The 22662-nt window shown below is 32.5% G+C and overlaps 1 protein-coding gene across 1 annotated transcript in view; it reads right to left on the reverse strand.

Annotated features, from left to right (window-relative positions):
* The window catches only part of LOC145318065 (protein turtle-like), a 102426-nt gene that overhangs the window by 2730 nt on the left and 77034 nt on the right, over positions 1-22662 (reverse strand). The window contains exons 7-9 of the mRNA XM_080159396.1: positions 10428-10504; positions 7892-7949; positions 4671-6138 (exon numbers count right to left, since the gene is read on the reverse strand). Of these exons, the coding sequence (XP_080015522.1) occupies positions 4671-6138; positions 7892-7949; positions 10428-10504 (1603 nt within the window). The remainder of the gene's footprint in view (positions 1-4670; positions 6139-7891; positions 7950-10427; positions 10505-22662) is intronic.

Below are 22662 nucleotides of genomic sequence, written 5' to 3' on the forward strand. Positions count from 1 at the left end.
TACATCCACCTGAAGATCCATCTAACACACCTCTACACCCAAATGATACACCCCCCTAATGCAGCCAAGTAAATCAAGTTTTACATAATTTTTTGGTTTTTTTTTTCTTTACTCATTAAGTACTTTTCTTTTCGGGTAAAATTCTTCCCTACAGAGCCTTTTTCTTCATAATATGATTAAAATTTATTTATATGAAATGTGTTGTTGAGTAATGTCTATTTATCGCACGGTTAAATATAATCCTATTCTGTTTATTATGTTAAAATAATATTTATTTCTTGTATGGTTTCTATAATTGTGTTTTAATATTTTCATAATATTTAGTTCATTTGTTTTGATGTTTTATCGATTAGTAAATTATAGTGAGATACGCAATTAGTTTAATTACTTAGGCCTAAAACCAGTTAGTCCAATCAATGATATAGGGGCCTCTAAGAAGTTGCAATTTCTCTTTGGAGGATGGGTGTATCCTCCCCCAAAATAGTTATAAACCTTCCCAGGACCTATGAGGTGCTACATTGTAAACGAAAACCATATTAGTTCAGGGTTTATCGAGATCCTTCAGTACACACAGACACAAGCAGATCCTGTTACTTTATTATAACCCCCAAATTTTTTTCCATTTTACCCCCCTCCCCCCCCCCCCCCGTATAAGAATTACCCCTACCTTGTAGGTGCCCCAACCTTTTAGGAGTGGGTATTTTTTGTTTGGGGGGGGGGGGGAGTAATTACCCCCCCCTAAAATGAATAATTCGTTAAAAAAATTCCGGCGCGCTTCGCACGTTTTATTACTTCCACTTTCAAGATTTTTTACCACCGCCCAAAATCAAAAGACTATTTAGTTCCACCAGATTAAAAAGTTCTGAACCATGAAAAAAATACATGTTTCAGTTTGCAATGGCCTTTTAATTAAACAATGCACTGGGTGTGTCCAAAGAATGTCTATTCAAAGAAGTAATATTTTCCCAAGTATGAAGAAAAGAATGTTTAAATCAAAATTAATTGTCTAGCTTCCATCAATCAAACATTTAAGTAATTATCAAAATATTTAAATTTATTTCTAGGGGCAATTTATTTTTGCATGCTGCCAGGGTGGTGGTACCCTCCCCAAAACTAGTCAAAAACCTTACCAGGACCTATTTGAAGCTACACTTTAAAGGAGAATCATATTGGTTATCAGTTAGCAAGACTTGTGAGTTGATTATTGTGTTTTCATGTATACTAAATATTTTATATTACTTTATTATTAGGTAGGTACTTTTTTACATTATTTAATTACCCCCCCCCCCCCAAGAAAATTTTATATAACTTTGCCGTTTAAAAAAACATACTTATATTTGTTCTTAAAAAAGAAAAAAAATAAGGAATTTTGAACTGGATGTACGGACTTACTGGTAACGATAATTTTTTTTTTGACTGTACAATTTTCATATGTGCCAATTCGATCGCTTCTCTTAAAAATCTGAAAATAGAAATGACGCAAATAAGTACAAATTTTACGCAAATTTCTAATCAATTTTTGTGTTTTTATGCAACATAATATAATAGCTATTAAAACAATTTTCAATTATTCCTTTATCTTATTAGGATAACAATTAGATGAGAAAAATATTTTTACTATATGCAATTCGTAATCAAACACCCAATTGAAAAAAATGTAAGATATACCTTTTATTTTAAGATAGACTAGGGGCAACGCCCAATAGAAGCCTCTAGGTATTCTTAAAGGGCGAATATAGGTTGGAAATGATATGAGCTTATATCAAAGGTGCAAGTATATACATTATGAATAACTCAAGCAAATAAAGATATTCCATTGGATAAGGCCGTTATAGCTAAAAACCTAGCCATTTGGGCTAATTTGTGATGTCAGAGGAGTGGTTCCCTAACATATTCAAATACCCATATTCACAACAGGATGCGTGTAGAGTTTGCCTAAATACTGTTGTTATTTTGCAGTACAAATAAATGAGAAAAAGGTTTCGGGAATTAATCAGGGGTAAATATACCCTCCTTCTACCTTCATACAAAATATATAAAGTTAAATATTTAAAATTTAAAAAACATCAAATAATGTAAAAAGTAAAAAAAAAATAATCAATAAAATTTTCTTGGAGGAAGAATGATTTCAAATCCCTGTTTTTTTTGTGGCCGTGTGTGTGTGTGTTGAAAATGCGTAATTAAGGGTGTTTATATCATCTAGATTTAATCAATTATCTTTGTACAGAAAATAAACTTTAAGACGTATTATTTACCCTAGTCAATATTCCTGACTCACTTCTACGCAAATTATTTTTACGCTTTTTAAAAATGAAATAAAATAGTATTTAATCTAAAATAATAAACATTTAAATTATCATTTAAGATGTGTGCCAATGTAATAGTCAATCAAACTTAAGCAAAATAGTAAAAAAAAGTCTTGTAAAGGGCTAAAATAATCGATTTTGTCGGCAATCTCATTTATTATATGTTCAATTGAAACAGAAAATTGCAAAATCTACTTAAGGATTATTTGAATTATTAAATTTGGCATAGATATTCTAAAAGTATGTAATGGCACCTTTGATATAAGCTCATATCATATCGAACCTATATTCGCCCTTTAAGGTGGGAGTGGGATAAGTCAACCGCCCTTCTACTTTTTAATTTGATTTTTGATAAGAAATATTTTAAAGAATTTTTTGGGGGGATTTTACATTGGTGCATTTGTATAAACACCAGTTGTTTATGTTTATGGGGGGGAGGAACAAAACAAGTTTTAAAAATTCCGAGGACCCAAACTTCTGTCATCGCCAATTCTCTGAATACAGAAGTTGGAGTTATTATTTATCGTGGAATTCTTAATTTAATGCACCAATTTTTATTTTTTATTTTTTTTTATAAAAAATGACATCTGTTTGGTTTTCCAGTGCAATTAGGCTTATTTTTAGGTACAGGGAAGGTTTTTAACTATTTTGGGAGAGCATATCTCAACCCTCCCAAATTAACCCCCATCCCCCCAATTTTTTTTAATATTCCTTATTAAAACTCAAATTAAAAAGTAGAAGGGCAGTTGACTTATCCCCCTCCCACCTTAAGAACACCTATAGGCTTCTAGTGGGCGTTGCCCCTAGTCTTTCTTAAAATAAAAGCTATGTCTTGCATTTTTTTTTCAATTAGGTGTTTGATCACAAATTGCATATGGTAAACATATTTTTCTTATTTAATTGTTATCCTAACAAGATAAAAGTTATGCTTGAAAATTGTTTTAATAGCTATTATTATATATTACATTTAAAAAAAAACGTGAAAATTGAGATCAGAATTTGCGTAACTTTTGTACTCATTTGCGTCATTTCTACTTTCGGAATTTTCTTACCCGTCATCCAATTCTCTCCTCTATTCCTCCTATTGAAAATTAGGGGAAGGGGAATGTATCTAAGGGGTTAGGGTACATCAAGGGATGACGGGTAATAAAAATCTGAAAATTGAAATGACGCAAATGACGCAAATTCTGACGCAATTCTGAACGCAATTCTCACGTTTATCTAAAAATGCAACATATAATAATAGCTATTAAAACAATTTTCAAGCATAACTTTTATCTTATTAGGATAACAATTAAAAAAGAAAAATATTTTTACCATATGAAATTCGTGATCAAACACCTAATTGAAAAAAATGCAAGACATAGCTTTTATTTTAAGAAAGACTAGGGGCAACGGACGCCCCCAAGAAGCCTCTAGGTGTTCTAAAGGTGGGAGGGGGATAAGTCAACCGCCCTTCTACTTTTTAACTGAGTTTTAATAAGAAATATTCAGAAAAAAATTTGGGGGTGTGATTTTAAATTGGGAGGGTAGAGATACGCTCTCCCAAAATAGTTAAAAACCTTCCCTGTACCTAAAAAAAAGCTTAATTGCAAAGGAAAACCAAACAGATGTCATCTTTTAACAATTTTATAAAAAAAAACATTGGCGCACTTGTATAAACACCTTATCGCTATCAAGTTTTGGAATAGATAATCCAGAAAAATCCAGTTCAAAGGGGAATGCATAAAGAGATGGGGCGAATCGAACCGAAAATAGTTATGATGGACATCTTCCTTCATCACATCAAGGGAGAATTGAAGGGGGAGGAAAAAATATTTTCATCCAATTCCAGTCGTTGAGAAATTGTTTAGCTAAGCTGGATGTGTCTATTAAAAAGAAATTTTTATCATTTTATGTTTTAGTGGAAACTAAATAGGTAAGCTGATAAGTTCTTCCATTTCTTATTTTGTTCATTGTTGAGATTATTGTTTATTTAGCTGTCCCACCCAACTCTCACATTTTCATTTTTAGTATAGTCTTTTTATTCTTTTGGGGGTTATAAGTTTTTTTTTTTAAATTTAGCTACCAATTTTTTTTTTGTTCCTTGGAATCATTATTAAAAATATTAGATGAATATAATAATTAAATCATAGAAAACGTTGTTTTAAAAAATTAGCATGTTTAAAAATGGACGGCACGGACTTGCTGATTTAAAGTTGCTGCGCTTTTTAAATCGTACCTCACTATTACAAGAATCTTCATGCAAAATTTGAAATCGAAAAGACATTTCTAAACTTCTTAAAATTTCAGCTGTATATCTTAAACAGAAGCCAAGAAAAACACGTATATAAATTTTCTGAACAGTCATAAGAATTTTCTTACCTATTGAATATGATCTAACTATTGTTCTCTCGACTCTTGGAATATCCTTGCTATCTGTGCGTGAACCATTTAGAGTGCCATTACTGGAAACATTGGATAAGAGTGTCTTTTCTGCATTTGAACAGGAGCATTCTTTAAAACTAACCCGCCTTGCTATAGTTGTCCTGTTATGACTATTAACCAAAGGCTCTGATTGTTCTACTTCAACGCCATGTGCAGTTATAATTGGTTGAGAACTGGTTATTTTGTTTGTTTTTTTCAAGAGTTTGTAGCGTCTACAAGCTGCGGTTACCGAGAGTATTACTATTAAGAACATCATAGCACATAAAACCGATATTATTATGTACAAAAGAGGTGTGCGGTTTGGAGTTGAGGAGTAAGGTAAACTTGGCAACGATGAAGCAGTCTGGCCACCAACATAAACAGCTGGTGACTCGCCTCTGTCATTGGACGCATGTACAGCAAAAATATAGGAAGTATTTGATTTTAAACCGTCAACTCTTAACAGTGGGTCGCTACTCCAGTTTGACATTACAAGACTCTGGCTACCGTTGATAATCTCAAGGACTTCTAAAACAAAATGTTGTTCTAGTCCACCAGAGAATCCAGCCTCGCATTCAACCTCAACCCAGCCTTGTCCTCGAGCTTTAGTTCCACAGTCCCTTGGAGAGTGGGGAGCTCCTATAGGTACAACATGGAAGACACATGGATCACTCTGAACACCAATATCATTTGTAGCCCAACACAAGACCTCCCCTTGGTACTCGCCCTCGCCACTCTCTGCATAATTCATAAAACTCATGAGCGGCTTTGCTGACGGAATTTCAAAACTGCCACCTGAACTGTTAAAATACCATCTGTAGGATCTGGCCAGGGGCTTTGCATCCACTTCACACCTGAGATCAACTCCAGGAGTATCAATTCTTGATTCAGTTTTGTGAGGCATAATCACTGAAGCTTTGCAGGTTGGTCGAAATAGAATAGATACATTTACAGCAGTACTCTCTCCACGCCCTTCAATATTTTCTACAATACATAAATATTTACCGCTTGACGAAATATTAACATTCTTAAACATCAAAGTTTCTTCTTCTGACACTATAAATCCATCTCTCATCCAGATAAATCTAGTTGGCTCGGGTCTGCACTCAGCAGAGCATATCATACTAAAGTCTGAGCCTTCCACTATTCTACCTGGACTATGATTGTCTGGCAGTAAAATATTAACCACCGGTGGATAGTTTATATTCAAAACCATGACAGACTTAATTGGCAAAAATACTCCATTTAAAACAGAGCACACGAGCTTTGAACCATGTTGGGTTTTGTCAACTGTTAGATTAAGAGCCGATATTGTTAGATTACCATCATCAAAAGTTGTTAACTTGGTTGCTACTAGGCTTATATTTAGTCCAGATGGTTCTTCCAGGTACCACATTATTTCTGGTGAAGGAGAAGATCCAATTGCCTAGAAATATATTAATACATTTTTAGCTGCAATTATGATGTCTCCATGTAATGCTATTTTAGAAACTATTTTTCTTAATAAATGTTCAGTCTTTAGTAGCAAAGATACTCTATAAATCACTATGCCTGTTCATCCGTCCTACAGCATGTCAGTCCATAAGGCTATAGGGGAAATGTAATTTTCTCTGTTGCTATTTAAGATAGAAGGCTGAAAGTTCTTGTCAACATTCCCATCATTATGTAGCAGAACGAACTATAAAGCATTTATGGCGGTCTGGCGGCTTTTTAGCTTATTTTAGGCCATTTTTCACCCTTTCCAATTTCTTTAGTGTTATTAGTCCGATATTTAAATTTTTTTTGTAGATAAGGGTATCAAACTTTAATTTTCCGCCGTTATGAGGAATTTTAGCTTCTGTAGATGAAAGGACAAGCAACATTTCTTTTGATTTTTTACATATTTCTTCATAACTTTGGTGATTTTGGTCCGATTTTCAAATAACTGTAACAGTTTCAATATTTAATTTCCCGTTGTTCTGAGAATCCAGTATGTAATTTACTTGGACCTCTAGTCTGTCAGTCAACATACAAAATAAAACATTAAAAACTATAAAAAAGTATTTTACTTATGGATGTTGTCATACTTCTTCAATATATCTTTGGAAAAAAATTAGAGTTAAGAAATTTAAAAATAATTGTTAAAGAAGGTGTATCAACTATTTTTTTATAGCTAGCCGGTTCTTTTAGTAAGTAGTAGATGTAAAATTTTTCATAGAATTCAGATATGCAATCGGTTTTTTTGTAGACATCTTATTTTTTAAGTAATTTAAGTTTAAAAAAAAAATTAAGTCGATTTTAAGGTACTAAAATGCAACAAAAAAAAAGAAAGAAAATGGTCATTATGAACAATAATAGTAAGATCTTTAATTTGACACCTTACTTTTTCAATTCTGTCAGGTAATTATTGAAAAAATCGATTTTTTTAAACCCACGAGAATAAAAACTTTGAACTTACTTTTATTATTTCACAGGTAAAAAAATATGGGTTTATATATACCTTTAGAATCAGAAAAATATTACGAATCCATTGTAAGCAAAATTGAAAAAAAAAGTTTACAATATAGTATATAAACTACAATAAAAGGAATTATATGAAAATATCATATTATATTGTACAGGCAACGTCTTAATTCTTGAATTGAGTATAAAAATGGGAAGGGGGTAAAGAGGGGGTAAAAAAGGGAAGACGATAGTGTTGCCTGAACAAAAAATATAATTGGCCATTTGTTTATTTTTTTATTTTTTTACTTTTTTTCAATTTTGCTTACAATGGATTCGTAATATTTTTCTGATTCTAAAGGTATATATGAACCCATGTTTTTTATGTCTGTTTGAGAAAATATTTAGGTCTAAAGTTTTTATTAAACCGAGGTTAAAAAAATTGATTTTTTCAATAATTACTCAACAGAATTTTAAAAGTAAGGTGTCAAATTAAAGATCTTACTATTTTTGTTCTTACTGGCCATTTTCTTCTTTTATTTTGTTGCGTTTTAGTACCTTAAAACCGACTTAATTATTTTTAAAAAAAACTTAAATTACTTAAAAAATAAGAGGTCTACAAAAAAACGATTGCATATCTGAATTCTATGAAAAATTTTACATCTACTACTTACTAAAAGAACCGGCTAGCTATAAAAAAAAAGTTGATACACCTTCTTTTGAAACATCTGGAGTTGCCATACAAATATGTAAAGTACCTGACAAAATATTTCATAAGTTCGTCCATCTACTTGGTTTGCTGGTAGGTTTTCTATGCTTAAATAAAGACATGTAAAGAAATACAAACATAGTATCCTAGAGTGATTAGGAATTCTCATGTTAGGTTTGAAATCGATACCAATCCACTTTTAATAAAGACGAAACTAGAATGGTACATACTAGCGTATTCATAAACATTGATTTTCTTATTTAAGTCGACATAATAGTAATGGTATATATATACTACTTTATTATTTTTATCTAACATATTACTTAACATTATTATAAATAGTATTTCATCCATTTTTACGATTAACATAATTTAAAAATAGTAGGTATGATTTCAATTATGTCAATATTAAAAGTGTATACTACCATTCCAGTTTTGTTTCCTTGAAATTGGAATGGTACATTACAAAAACCGTAACGGCCTTTATCATCACTAAGAGAGTCAAAGTTGGAATGGGAGATTACAAAAATCATATCGGCCCTGGTGATATCATTACCAAGAGTGGGGAAAATGGAATCATACTGTTTTGACACGCAATAGGGTTTTTAATCGCTATCAGATTCATGCCGCATTATATGTTTATAATTATTTCCAATACATGTAGAAATTTAATAAGTGTATGTGAATGTATAGATTAACGGATTAAAAGAGTTAAGTCTTAGGGAGATTCACATGAAAATTGATACCCCAGCGGGCTCATATGTTGACCGCAAATCCCCCCTTCCCCGATTTCGGGGTTCCAAAAACACAAGGTGCCTAAAGAGTCACCTTTCCCATTTTTTTTTGAGGTAAACATTTCCCCAGGACTTGATACATATGGAATATAAATACTTCAAAATTCCAGGATAGAAAATTCGCGCCAAGAAACTTGGAGCTTTGATTGTACTATCTTTGTCTATGCCCCGGCAAATTTAAAGGAATATCTCACTTGCTTTTTTGTTGTTGAATTATGAACACCACATCAAATTTTTGTTAATAGTGAATGTGCAAAACAAGGTATTTTTTTATTATAATTTTATTTTAATACTTCGAAAAATATCTTTGAAATTACCAACTTTTGAGTCATAGTTTTTGTTGTTTAAAAGCATATAAGATAAATTTTTTGGGGACATAGATTTAATTCGTTATTATTAAATTGATAATACACGTCTATATTCAGCGAATATGGCTGTGATGCTCTAAATATGCTCGTACTTGTTTTCATATTAATGATATATCCTATTTTGTGTTTATACAATATGACATTATTAAATTGCCTTGCTTGTTAAAAATATGTAGCGATGCGACATTTCACAATTAATTTGCTTATAATGATGTATCTAATATTTGTCTTATGTTTTAGTTTTTCAATCAAAAGGCTTTGCATTTAGTAAATAAAGGTGAATTCTTAAGGATTATTAATTCGTTGTTTGATATGGTTAGATTCTCATCAATTTAGTAAGTCGAAATTGACCCATCGGAGGTCCTATTCCGACACATACATTACGTTTTTTAGAGAGTCAAAGACAAAATCATAGATTATATTTCTGCTTCTATAAAAAATAGATTCAACCTCCTAACAGTTTAACAAAAATATATTGTTATTAATAATAAAAAACAAAACACAGAAAAATATAAAAGAAGAATACATATCCTTATAATAAAGTAATAGAATGTCGGTCTGTCTGTCTGTACCAAAGGTCCTGGAAAAGTCTTTAGCTATTTTGGGGTAAAGTACCACCACCCTCCCAAGTTCATTAATAAAGTAACAGGATGTCTGTCTGGTTGTTTGTTTGTACCAAAGGATCCCACTAACCACTGAACTGTTATGGTTTTTCAGTCCAAGGTAGCTTCTAATTGGTTCTTGGAAGGATAATAACTATTTTGGGGGAGGATACACCCACCCTCCTCAGAGAAATCGCAATATCTTATAGACCACTGTGTGACTTACTGGACTTCCCTTCATACCTGGGTGCCAAAACTTTGAGAAATCGCCCCTAGAAAAAATTACCCCCCACAATTTTTTTTTTCATTTAAGATAGTGTACTTTGTTTATTTCAGGCGAACAATCTGATGGAAAAATAAAGATTTTCATTGAGATACTGAGTACTGAGTCGTTGAAAGCAAAAACATTTGAGTTTGTTTCAACGCCTTTAGTCTAATTCCAGCCGTCTGCCGATATAATAAGAATTGAGATCTGCCAGACTGGCAGAACAGTCGTTAAATAAGGTTAAAGGAAGCAAAATATGAATTTGACTTACTAAATGTAATAAGAAACAATTACACATTTTTTAGTCCTTTAGCTCTAATAGCAGCTGATATAACAGAAAGTAAATTACGTCGCCTAGAAGCAAATTTAAAAACTTATTTCAACAGAAAGTTCGGTTGCCAGTAACTCAGTATATTCTTACAATAAAAAAAAACCTATTTTGGTTTACATGTTGCAGTCTTCTAGCAGGTAGATTACTGTATTTCTTGGTTGTCAACATATCGGTTCGTGGGATTATACCTTAATTTTCATTTAAAAATTTAGTGTAAAAACTAACCTCATATGTAATACAGGCATATTAATATTCAGCATAATACTTGTTTCTTGGTTGCCAGTGAGCACCCCGTTTTCAACCTAAAATATTTTTTTTTCAGTTTCTCTGGCACACTATGCCTCTAGGGGCTAGGCCCAAAAAGGTAATTTAAAAAAAAATAAGTACCTGTGGTGGTGCGACCAAAAAATTTTCAATTACCTGCTTTAAAAAAATTAAGAGAGATTTTTTGTTTTGTTTGAGGGATTGGGGGTGTCCAACCCCACAAGAAAATAGCTTAAAACCACCACAGGACCAGTAGATATATTCTCTGAAGAGTAGAATCCAATCGGTTCAGTGGTTACCGAGATCTTAAGGGAAAGACAGACGGACGGACAGATATCAAGCTACTGTGTATTATAGATACATATTTAATTATGCTCTGTGAATTTGAATCCAAATGCGAAGTAAATCTGAATGAAGACTCAAAAGTAAACAAAAATTCTAAGTGCCACTAAAAAATCTTAAAAGGGAAGAGTTGAACTTTAAGCAAATTTGCAGTTAAAAAACAAAAATGACAACATCCATAAAAGCGAAGCACTGAAACGTTAGGACAAACGGACATTAACACTTGTATAGTGTCAGAACTGAATAATCAGAATATAAATGTATAAGAGTCGATGCAAAATTGTAAGTAAATTTGTTGAAAAAATGCTTTATACAGAATAATGTTTATGGACATACGGACATTTTTAGGGCTTAATTATTGAGTTGCTTCGCTTATAATATTGTATTTTGTTGTCCCAGGAATCAGTATACAAAAAATCAGATCAATCGGATGATTAGATTACATCAAAATTTGATGTTAAAAAAGTAAAAAAATCAACTTGTTTAAAATGGACGTACGGACATTTTGGTAAAGATTATAGAGTTGCTACGCTTTCTAAATCGTACCTAACTACTACAGGAATGACCATGCAAAGTTTGAAATCGATAGGACATTTCTAACATGCCTAAATTAACGAAAAAAAGCTATCCGTTACGGACGGACGGACGGACCGACCCTAATTATAGAAAAGCTTCGCTTTTAACAACAGTGTCGGTTAATTTTAGAGCCCAAAAAGTAGAGCTAAATATTCATATCTGATAAATTAAATATAAAATATTTCAGTAAGATTATTAAATTTAGAATTAGATAAATTGTTCTAGGTAAATATAAAATAATATTATTTTTGGGATGTTGTTTATTTGTTTACAAGTGAAAATTCATTATTTGTCTTGAATACAAAGACCTGTTCATATCACAATGTTATGTGTTATGTTTGAAACGAATCTGTAATAATTTTCACCTAATTAGAACTGAAATATATATCATGGGCGTACGAAGGGGAGGGGAGAGTTGGACATTTTAGGTAAAAATTTAGATATACTTAAATTTCATAAAATCGGGTTTTAAAGAAGTTCTATATATTTTGCATGAATTTAAACCTTTATGTTAAACGTAAAAATACAAATAATTGTTATGTCTGAATTTGTAGCTGAAATTAGATGTAACAACACTACAAAAAAAAACATGAATAACCGAACTATTTACTAAATGATAAGCATATATCTCAGGCAGGCAGTGAGGAACCCAAATGTTAAAAACAGCGAGATTTTGAAAATGTGGTCTTTAATTAAGGAAATCATGAAATAGAAATAGCAAGGATATAGGGATGAGACAATATTCATTAGCTACAAGAGATAAGATATCGAACAAAAAACATAGATACAACGCACAGATAAAAAAAGTTGTCACGCATAAATTTGTTCCTGCTTTTAAATGTTACTACATTAAGAAAATCGATCCGTTAACAGTAAACAACTGAGAAATTTAAGAAATAAAACGTTCATGGAATGTATTACACATACAGACAGTGTGAGGGATACTACGCTTTATTGTAAACGATTTGCAAATAAAAAAATAATTCCATTCAATTAAAGCTTGAATACTTAAAATCATATTTGGTAATAGCAAAACCCCAAATAAGGAAATGTTAGTTTATGCTTAAATCCAACGTTTAAAAAGAAGAATCAAATATAATTTCAAGCTTACTTTAAAAATGGGGAAACTTTTGACAAGATATCAATACAACACAAAATAACAAATTTTTAGCACTTTTATAAAAGACTAGCGGCTATGCCGGCCCTGGAGGGAGATCCCTAGCCAAAGATTAGTGGTTATGCTGAGATTTGCAACGAGGTAATTTTTGCCTCCAGAGGCCTTTGAATTATTTTTAAATAGTCTAGTTAAATTGATATGACATTTTTCTTAACCCTTGCAGATCTGGGGAGGGGGGGGGGGCTACAAGAGCCCCCGCTCTAGTTTTTTCAATCTTATTTTTTTTGTAGGTAAGATGAAGAGCTGTGACTTCATGACTTTTAAAGTTTAGCAATTATACGTCGGCAAGAGTTGATTTTATTAGGATATCTGGTATGTGTCGGTCGTGGTGTCCGGTCAAAGTCGGTTGGGTAGCACCAAAATTAGAAAAAAATCTAAATAAATCTTAATTTCTACATTATGACTTTTGTGTATAAGGTAGAAACCTAAATTTTTTTTGGAGAATACTTAGATATCAATGACCTTCTGAGAAAAGAGGTGTTATGACCGTTTGACGGCTTCCTGACCGACTTTATGACCGATTTTTGTCCGGCTTTTACTACAGACATATATCATGAATATTGTGGCTTCTATTAGAGCTAGAGACCTATAATTTTTTTTGGCAAATCCTTGAGCAACAATAAACAGATAAAAATATTAATTGGCGCCGCCAACCGCCGTTTTACCGCCGTAACCGCTGAAAATTGCGGTCTCCGTTATTTGCCGTTTTTCGGCGATGATCAGAAAAAGTATTTTTTTTTGTTATGAAAAATAAAAGTTCATCCTAAAATTTGGTCATCCTAGCTGCAAAATTGGCCGCTCTACAGCTGTCTTAAAATTTAGCGACTGGCCGCTAAAAAGCGGCCAAGGAGCGGTCTGACCGCTATGACTAGAAAAAGTAATTTTCTCTAAAAATACACATGAACCACCATAAAAAAAACTACGCCTTTATCTGTAACAGGAGCCGAGATAGAGGGATAGAGCCCCCCCCCCCCCCCTAGATATACCACACTTTTCTGGGATCTTGCCAAGTCAAGTTTTAACTGTTGGGAATACCAAAGGATGACTCCATGCAAAATTTGAGCCTGATCCGGCCAAAACCGGCTGTGAATTTTATGAAAAAACGTTTTTTTTTCGGTTTTTAGGGGGTATATGTAAATCGATTCAGCTGGAGCAAAACCGGTTGGAGGTACAAAAAATTTACTTCACATGAAATTTAGCAAATGGAATTGCCTACAAAAATGTACTTCAGCATCAACTTGATCAAAAGTATGCCCACTTCGTGGGTGTGGGGGGCACTGAACCCGTCACCAAATATAAAGTCTAGGCGGCCCAAAATGCTGAATTTTTACCATGTGAATGTCTTGTGTCATTATCTCTTATGAGAAAAATATGCGCAAATTTCAAATTGTGATTTTTGATGGATTTCTTTAATGAAATGACAGGCTGGACAATTTTTAGTCCATTTTTTTGCGGTTTTCGGCCTGCCACGCCCAAACGGTTTGAGATAATCTCACGAGACCTTTTGCCCAACCTAAGTCTGGTTATTTGTGAGGTCTAAGAAAAAAAATCAGACTTACGCAAAAGATTATGATTATAATCTTTACACAGAAAAATGGCACGAGGTGAGGGTTAGAGGGGGCAAAATGAGTCGACCAGCGATTTTTTGACGATCTGATAAGGTGGGAATTGGGGCCCGATCTGTAAGGGTTAAGCTCAAGGCTTATTTGAAATGTCTATTATCTATAATACAAAGTAGAACGATGTCTGTCTGTCCGTCTGTCTGTCTGTCCCTTAAGATCTCGGTAACCACTGAACCGATCGGATTCTACTCTTCAGGGTATATACCTATTGGTCCTGTGGTGGTTTTAAGCTATTTTCTTGGGTGGTGGAAAACCCCCAACCCCCCAAAAACAAAAAATCCCCCCCCCATTTTTTTTTTTTTGCTTAAGATTTCCTTGGTCCTTTAACGAATTTTGCCTTAATCACCTCTTGGGGCAAAGCCCCTAGAGGCTAGGGGCGAAGCCGCTAGTGAATATATATTTTGTTGTGTAATCATATTTGTGTTTGAAATATCTATTGTTTCTCACAGTATGAAGCGAGTTGTTACTCGCCTGTCATTTAATTTTATTGATTTGCTATATTAAAATGATATTTGTTCCATATGATTTGCCTATAAATTTTCCGCTGTTTATTGATATGAATAGTAGTGAGAATCACAAACGAAGATAAGTGTCCCTAATGGTATTTTCTTATGTCAGGCTTATGTAAGCTTTTAGTTAAGTATACCTTTGGAGTTTCTTAGTTATTGTTAAGTATTCCTAAATGTAGTAATGTCAAGTAAGACTTAGGAAAGGTTTAAGGTATCTTATAAAGTTTACTAGGGGTTCCTATTTTGTTCTTAGTTACATTAAGCTATGTCAAGAAAAAGCAGGTTTGATGATATACGAGTACCTTTTGTGTTATGTCTTAAAACAGCCAATTGTTTTTCTAACTAAAATTTTTAAAAAATATTCCTATCTTTTTAAAGTTTTTGAGCACGGTTCCTTGTAAATTCCGCCACATACATCCTATCTGTGTTATAAATAATAGCAAGTAACCAAAGATATTTTTGATTTTTCTAATTATAAAGAATGGTTACTTAAAAATATTTTTATAGGGTGATTTTTTTAATAGAAAATATGGTAAATTAACCTCCCCCAATATATATAAAAAACACAAATCATATTCAAATATTGGAAATGGGCAGGTGTGCTAAACATTTGCAAATTATTTTTTTTCGTTAAAATGAATGAACAACAAAATAGATGTAATTATTTGATTCTACATTTAAAGAGCTATAATTCAAATTTTATTACAATGAGTACACTTTTAGTTATTTATAATGTTTCTTTTTTTCTATTTATGTAGACGAAAAAAAATTTACTCTAATTCAGACTTATCTTTCATATTTTTTAATTTTATTTTTTAATTATTTAATTAGGGTTACATAAAATTACTTAGGTATACTTAACATATAAAAGGTATCTTATCTAGTTAAGTCAGGTAGAAAGCAAGTACAAATTTTCATTCAATCCAGGGAGGGAGGGGTCATTGGGCTTTCTAAAATATTACATTAGTCCCCAAATTTGTATTATAACGTTTTCTTATTCAATAGCTTAATAACTTTTGGGACTTTTTTTCGAAATTTAATTGGTATGTTCATTAATCTTAATATCCAGCCGTTTCAACCACTAATTGTACAGGACAAGGACGTCCAAGCTTTTTTTTATATTGGGGTGGGGGAGATCAAAATTAAAAAATTTTGCCTAGGCATCCCAAAATTCGATTTGGGCGGGGTATCAATTTATCTACTATTGTCTTATCCCTTTAGATCCCTGATTTCATCTTCATTTAACTGATTGATATATTCATTTGTGTTCCTTCATATGCGCTAAAATCCGTATACTAAAGTAGCAGGATGTTTGTTTGTCTGTGTGTCTGTACCAAAGGATCTCGCTAAACGCTGAACCGATCGGGTTCTCCTTAATATGTAGATTCTCATGGTTTCTGGGAAGGTTTATGACTATTTTGGGAGAGGGTACAACCAACCTCCCAAGAGAAATGACAAAAAATCAAAATATTTAAAATATATGGGAGACTTTATTGTAACATAAAGAGAATTATCGTAAAATAAAGAAGTAATGTAGAGACTTTAACAAATAAAAACATCTAAAGTGCCACTAGAGGCCTCTAGGGGGCGTAGCCGCTATTTTAGAAATAAAGTAAAAGTGAAGGTAAATACAATGGCCATAAAAATAGAGATATAATCAAGGATGTTTAAAATATCTTGCTAGCTTCTGGAATGAATAGGTTTCTTTTCATGGAAGCTTCTTATATGCCATTAGTTATATTTAAAAAAAGGAAACTTATTCTTGCTTTTAAAAACTTTTAAAGATACTAAAAACTGTTTTCATGCGTAGTTCTTAGTCCAGTCCTACACACACAGACAGACATACACCATATCTTTTGGCTACCCATCTAAAGATATTAGATTTATATGAATTGCTTCAAAATGTTTTGTACAGGATGATTTTTAAAAGCGAGGCTTTTCTATAATTAGGGTCGGTCCGTCCAAGATAGATAGCTTTTATTCGTTAATTTAGGCATGTTAGAATTGTCCTATTGATTTCAAACTTTGCATGATGATTCCTGTAGTAGTTAGGTACGATTTAGAAAGCATAGCAACTCTATAATCATCACCAGAATGTCCGTACGTCCATTTTAAACATGTTGATTTTTCTACTTTTTTAACAACAATTTTTTATGTGATCTAATTATCCCTTTGATCTGCTTTTTGGTATATTGATTTCTGGGACAACAAAGAACTATATTATAAGCAAAGCAACTCTATCAAGTCCTTAAAATGTAAGTATGTCCATAAACATTATTCTGTATCAAGCAGTTTTTCAACAAATTTACTTACAATTTTGCTTCGACTCGTATAAATTTATATTCTGATTATTCAGTTCTGACACTATACAAATGTTAATGTTTGTGATTTTTTAAAATTAATTTCGTTATTTGTATAAGCTGGTAATAAATAGCCCATTGTCCCCTCTTTCTCAATTAAAATAAAACATGTGATGTTTTATTAGCAATTTTCTTAGCACAGTAAAAAATGTTTTCAGTGTTCTCTTTTCCCTAAATCAACACTTCATAATAGATAGGCGAAGCATTGCCGTAAAAAAATGTAATCAAAAATAAGTCTTTTAAAGCTGTCATTCAAGATTTGAAGAAATAAAGGAACACCAATAAAGAAATGATCAAGTAAGAATTATTAAAAGGTATAATCTAGATACATACTCCCAAATTCAGCCAATAGGGGAGGATCAATCTACCATATTTTGATTAGAAAGTAAACAAAATTTGGTTAGAAAGAGCAATTATCCTTTGATATCATTCGCAAAATGAATCATCTATAAATAGTCTTTCATAGGATAAGCCTTTGCTTTGGTTAATCATATGGTTAAAAATTTCTTCCCTCGCAAGATTTAAAGCATATGACATACCATATATAAGAAGTCATCTTTAAATAGTTAACTTTCTTGGGATAAAGTTACCTCTTTGGATATTCCTTATTAAGTTTCACAACTTATTGGGCCCGATTTACCATCTAGATCTACTATATCTATTGGTTCATTATACTATACTTTTGTACTTTCTTGGTTATTATTTAAAACAGCTAACTGTTCTTTTAGCTTAAAAATTAAAAAAAAGTATTATATCCTTCATTAGTTTTTAAGAAGTCTCACAGACACACATCCTGTATTTGTTATACATGATAGCTACAACCCCTCTAATATTTAAAGATGTTAGATTTTTAAGTTAGGTTAAAAAACGTTTTTTAAAAGCGAAGCTTTTCTATAATTAGGGTCGGTCCGTCTGTAGGTCGGTCCGTACGTTCGTAACAGAGAGTTAGCTCTTTTCGTTAATTTAAACAGGTTAGAATTGTCTTATCGATTCCAAACTTTGCATGATGATTCTTGTAGTAGTTAGGTACAATTTAGAAAGCGTAGCAACTCTATAATCAATACCAGAATGGCGGTACGTCCATTTGAAACATGTCAATTTTTAACTTTTTTGACAACAAATTTTGTATTTTAAAATTATCCGATACTTCTGATTTTTTGAAAACTGATTTCTTATGCAACAAGGTAAAATGTTATAAGTAAAGCATCTCTATAAACAAGTCCCAAAAATGTTAGTATGTCCTTAAACAGTATCATCTATTTATGCAGTTTTGCAACAAATTTACTTACAATATTTTTTGTACTGATGTATTAATATTCTGCTAATTAAGTTCTGACAATCTACAAGTGTTAAAGTTCGTTTGTCCTTCCATTTCAGAGCTTCGCTTTTATGGATGTTGTCATCCTTGTTATATAGTGATTTCTTACCATGTTATAGGCACCATGTGAAATATAGGTAAAACACATGACACATAATCAAATATCTATAATACAAAGTAGAACGATGTCTGTCTGTCCGTCTGTCCGTCTGACCGTCTGTCCGTCCGTCTGTCTGTCTGTCCCTTAAGATCTCGGTAACCACTGAACCGATCGGATTCTACTCTTCAGGGTATCTACCTATTGGTCCTGTGGTGGTTTTAAGCTATTTTCTCGGGGGGTGGGACACCCCCAACCCCCCCAAAAACCAAAAAATCCCCCCCCATTTTTTTTTTTTTTTTTTTTTTTTTTTTTTTTGAAGGAGTTTCCATGGTCCTTTATGGTCTCTCGCAATAATTTTTTTTTTATCACCTCTTGTACTTTTTTGTTAAAATGAATGAACATCTATATAGATGTTAAAATTAAAATCTACAAAGAGTCACATATTATCCAATTTGATATGTTTATTACAAAGAGTAGCTTTTATTTCTATAAGATTTTGCCTTATAATTTTTTTCTATTGTAGTAAAATTAAAAATAATCCACGCAAAGTCCACATCAAATTGTCTGCATATGAAAGAATTTTAATTCTTATTATTTTTAAAATTAATTAAGGTAACCTTTATTTTTCACATAAGGAAAAAGGATAAGAGGATGAATACTCACCCCAATTTCATTGTAAAATATTACTTCCCCCCTACTAAAATAATTTGTCTGCTATTTATCTAAACCGTCCGCGGCTTTTTGCATCTTAATCATAACCTATCTATAATACAAAGTAGAACGATGTCTGTCCGTCTGTCTGTCCGTCTGTCCGTCTGTCCGTCTGAAGCTTAAGATCTCAGTAACCACTGAACCGATTGGGCTCTACTCTTCAGGGAATATACCTACTGGTCCTGTGATGGTTTTAAGCTATTTTCTTGGGGGGTGGGACACCCCCAACCCCCCCAAAAAATGAAAAATACCCCCCCTAAAAAAAAAAAAAAAATTTTTACTTTTTCTTTTTAAATCTAAAATACGAAAAATTAGGTTGATCAAACCTCTTGGGGCAAAGCCCCTAGAGGCTAGGGGCGAAGCCGCTAGTCCTATTATATAAAGTAGTAAGTGTTTTTGTCTGTCCCGAAGGATCTCAATAACCGCTGAACCGATATTGTTCTCCTTTACAGTGAAGCTTCTTATAGGTCCTGGGAAGGTTTTAAACTATTTTTGGAGAGGGTGACTTCACCCTCCTCCCTCAAAAAAATATTCTTTTGCTCTTTTAAAACTCAAATTTAAAATGAAATGAGGTCGACTTTTCCCCCTCCTACCTTCAGTGCCCCTAGAGGCTTCTAGGGGCGCAGCTTCTAGTTCTATATATGTAAAAAAAAAATAAAAAAAATTTTATCTTATTAATTATTATTATTTTTCTGAAATTTATTATGTTTTAAAAAAAAATTAAAGAAAATATTTAAAATACAATTTGATTTAGAATCTTAAAAAACAAACAGCCGCGGACGGTCTTAGTGCAGCAGAAAAGTATGTTTCGCCTAGTTTAAAAATAGGAGGGTTCACCTTTTATGATCAAAAATTTATTTTTTTTCAAATTAGCCTAAATGTAATATTTAAATCAAATTAACATGATAAAACTTTTAAATGTTTACTAATAAAAAATTAATTGTTTAGCTCTCAGCCACCAGGTTCGCTAGTTGTCTACTTCAAAGACATACATTAAAACTAAGGCTAAATATTAAATAAAAAATTTCATAACTGAATAATCTAAATAAGTGAATAATCTGTAAAGCTATCTATGTTCTTTCTCAGACAATACTCGTTTTTACAATATTTTTAACATTTTCAAGTGATGTTATTTACCCCTCAGGGTTTGGCCCTTTAGTGACAAAAATCCAAAACAAGAAAAATACAGACAAAATAAAAATTGATGAACGCTTTGATATTCTAGTTCTATATCCAAAGCTAGATGGCACTGAAAAACTGATTATTATAATTTACAATCAAATGTTCATATTAAATTTGTAAAAACGTTTATTTATTAAAAAATATAAGTTAGATAGACTGCAATATAAATCTTATAAGCTGATAATGAGTGTTATGATTAAAGTCAGTAGCAAAGTCATGAAAAATTAATAATGATAATTTTATATTCTTTCATTAGGTTTCATCAGAATGGATGATAATTCAAAATATTTCTATATCATCCCTTAAAAATTAGATTTATGCTTCAAACAGCAACTAAAATTGTCTTGAAATTATATTTAATTTTAAGATATTCCCATTTTGAAAAGTGGTGGAATAACATTAAAAATTCAGCGCGGCAATTGCTCAATATAGGCCTCTAGGCCCACTGCCTATTTTAGTCCTTCAAATACCTCGATTTCTCTCTTTTATTATTTTCTCTATGATTTTTCATAAGTAAGGCTTGGAGAAGTGGATCAAAAGGGTTGATATATGAGTTAGGGGCATTGAAAAGGGGGAGGGGATTAGACTAGCTTTACATAAAGAGTTAGGTATAGCTAAAGGGTACTTAATTGGAAAGAAAGCAGGTAGAGGAGAGAAGAGAGGGGAAGGGGGGGGGGTTGATAAGGGTTACTTAGGAAACTTATGTAAGGTTTTTAGTAAAACTTTAAGGTAGGCTTACATTAAAAGTTAGGGACACCTAAATAAATTAAGGTATTCTTAAATGTATGAGAAAGCAGGTAATTTTTCTTTCTTCTCTAACTTGTTTTAAAACACCTTTGACAACCAATGAATAGATATTTAAGATCTAGATGGTCTATCTGGCATCAAATTCTGTTATACATATAAAGCGGTTCCTATAAGACAAACCCCTTTGTTAATTTTTCAACTTTTTTATTTCATGGGTGGGTGATCTCCAACACCACCTTAAATTTTTTTAAAAATACTTTTATTTTATATTTTTTGGGGGTTGAGTACCCTCCCAAACCCCCTTAAATTAAAAAAAAATTAACTTCCATTTTCAATTTTTTAATTTTTTTTCTTTTATTTTTTAATTTTTTGGGGGGTGAGGTGACCTCTCACACCCCCGTAAAAATATTTTATCTGAAATTCTTTTATCTTCCATTTTAAAATTTTTCTTCCATGAAATGGGGTGACTTCCCACACCCCCCGGTACAAATATTTTTTTCTTCCACTTTTAATTTTTCTGGGGATGGGGTGACCCTCTTAAAAAATGTTTTGTCTTCAATTTCAAATTTATTTTTTTTAGGAAAAGGGGTGACCTTCCACACTCACTAAAAAGATTTTTCTTGTCAAATTTTTTTTCTTCAATTTTCAATTTTTTAGGGGGTTGTGGCGACCTTGCACAACACCCTACAAATTATTTTTTTAAATTCTGTTTCTTTCATTTCAAAAAAGGAGTTTTAAAAAAATTTCTGGATACCTGGAGCGGGACGGCCAAGCTTTTTTTGTGGGGGGGGGGGAGAAATTTTTTTTAAGGGGGGATAAAATGGCGTGCGAAGCGTGCCGCAAATTTTATTTAACCTCCTTAAAATTTTTACCCTGGGGGTAAAATTTGCTTTGGGGGGTAAATACCCCAACTGAAATCTGTTTGCAGGGGTAAATTTTGTTTACCCCCCCCCCCCCCAAATTTACTCCTGGGGTAAAATTTTTTGGGGGGTAATTTAAATTTTATTAAATATTTAGTATTAAAAATGTGCGGAAAGCGCGGCAAAAATTTTTTTGTTAGAGATTTTTATTTTGGGGGGGGTATTTATCCCTCCTCAAATTGGGGGGGGTAATCTCCACTTCACCCACCCCCCCCCCTAGGACGTCTATGCTTGGAGGATCAGTACCTTCAGAATCATACATGGAACCTGAAATTGACTTGTATGCCTATATTTCTTACCAGCGGCTACGCCCCTAGAGGCCTCTAGGGGCACTTGAGGAGGGGGAGTCAAATTTGATAACCCAATTTCTTATTTTAGATTTTATAAGAAAAAGTAAAAAAAAATTTTGTGGGGTAGAAAATTTTATTTTTTTAGGGGGGGGGCGTGCCGGGTGCCCCACATCATCATTTTTATTTTTAGTTAAAAAATTAAAAAAAAAAAAAAAAATTGGGGGGGGGGGTATTTTTCATTTTTGGGAGCGTTGGGGGTGTCCCACCCCCCAAGAAAATAGTTATAAACCTTCCCGGGACCTATGAGAAGCTACCTTGTTAAGGAGAACCCAATCGGTTCAG

This window comes from Acartia tonsa, chromosome 4 (assembly GCF_053477335.1).
Source record: "Acartia tonsa isolate MP-2025a chromosome 4, ASM5347733v1, whole genome shotgun sequence".
NCBI classification, from domain to species: domain Eukaryota; kingdom Metazoa; phylum Arthropoda; class Copepoda; order Calanoida; family Acartiidae; genus Acartia; species Acartia tonsa.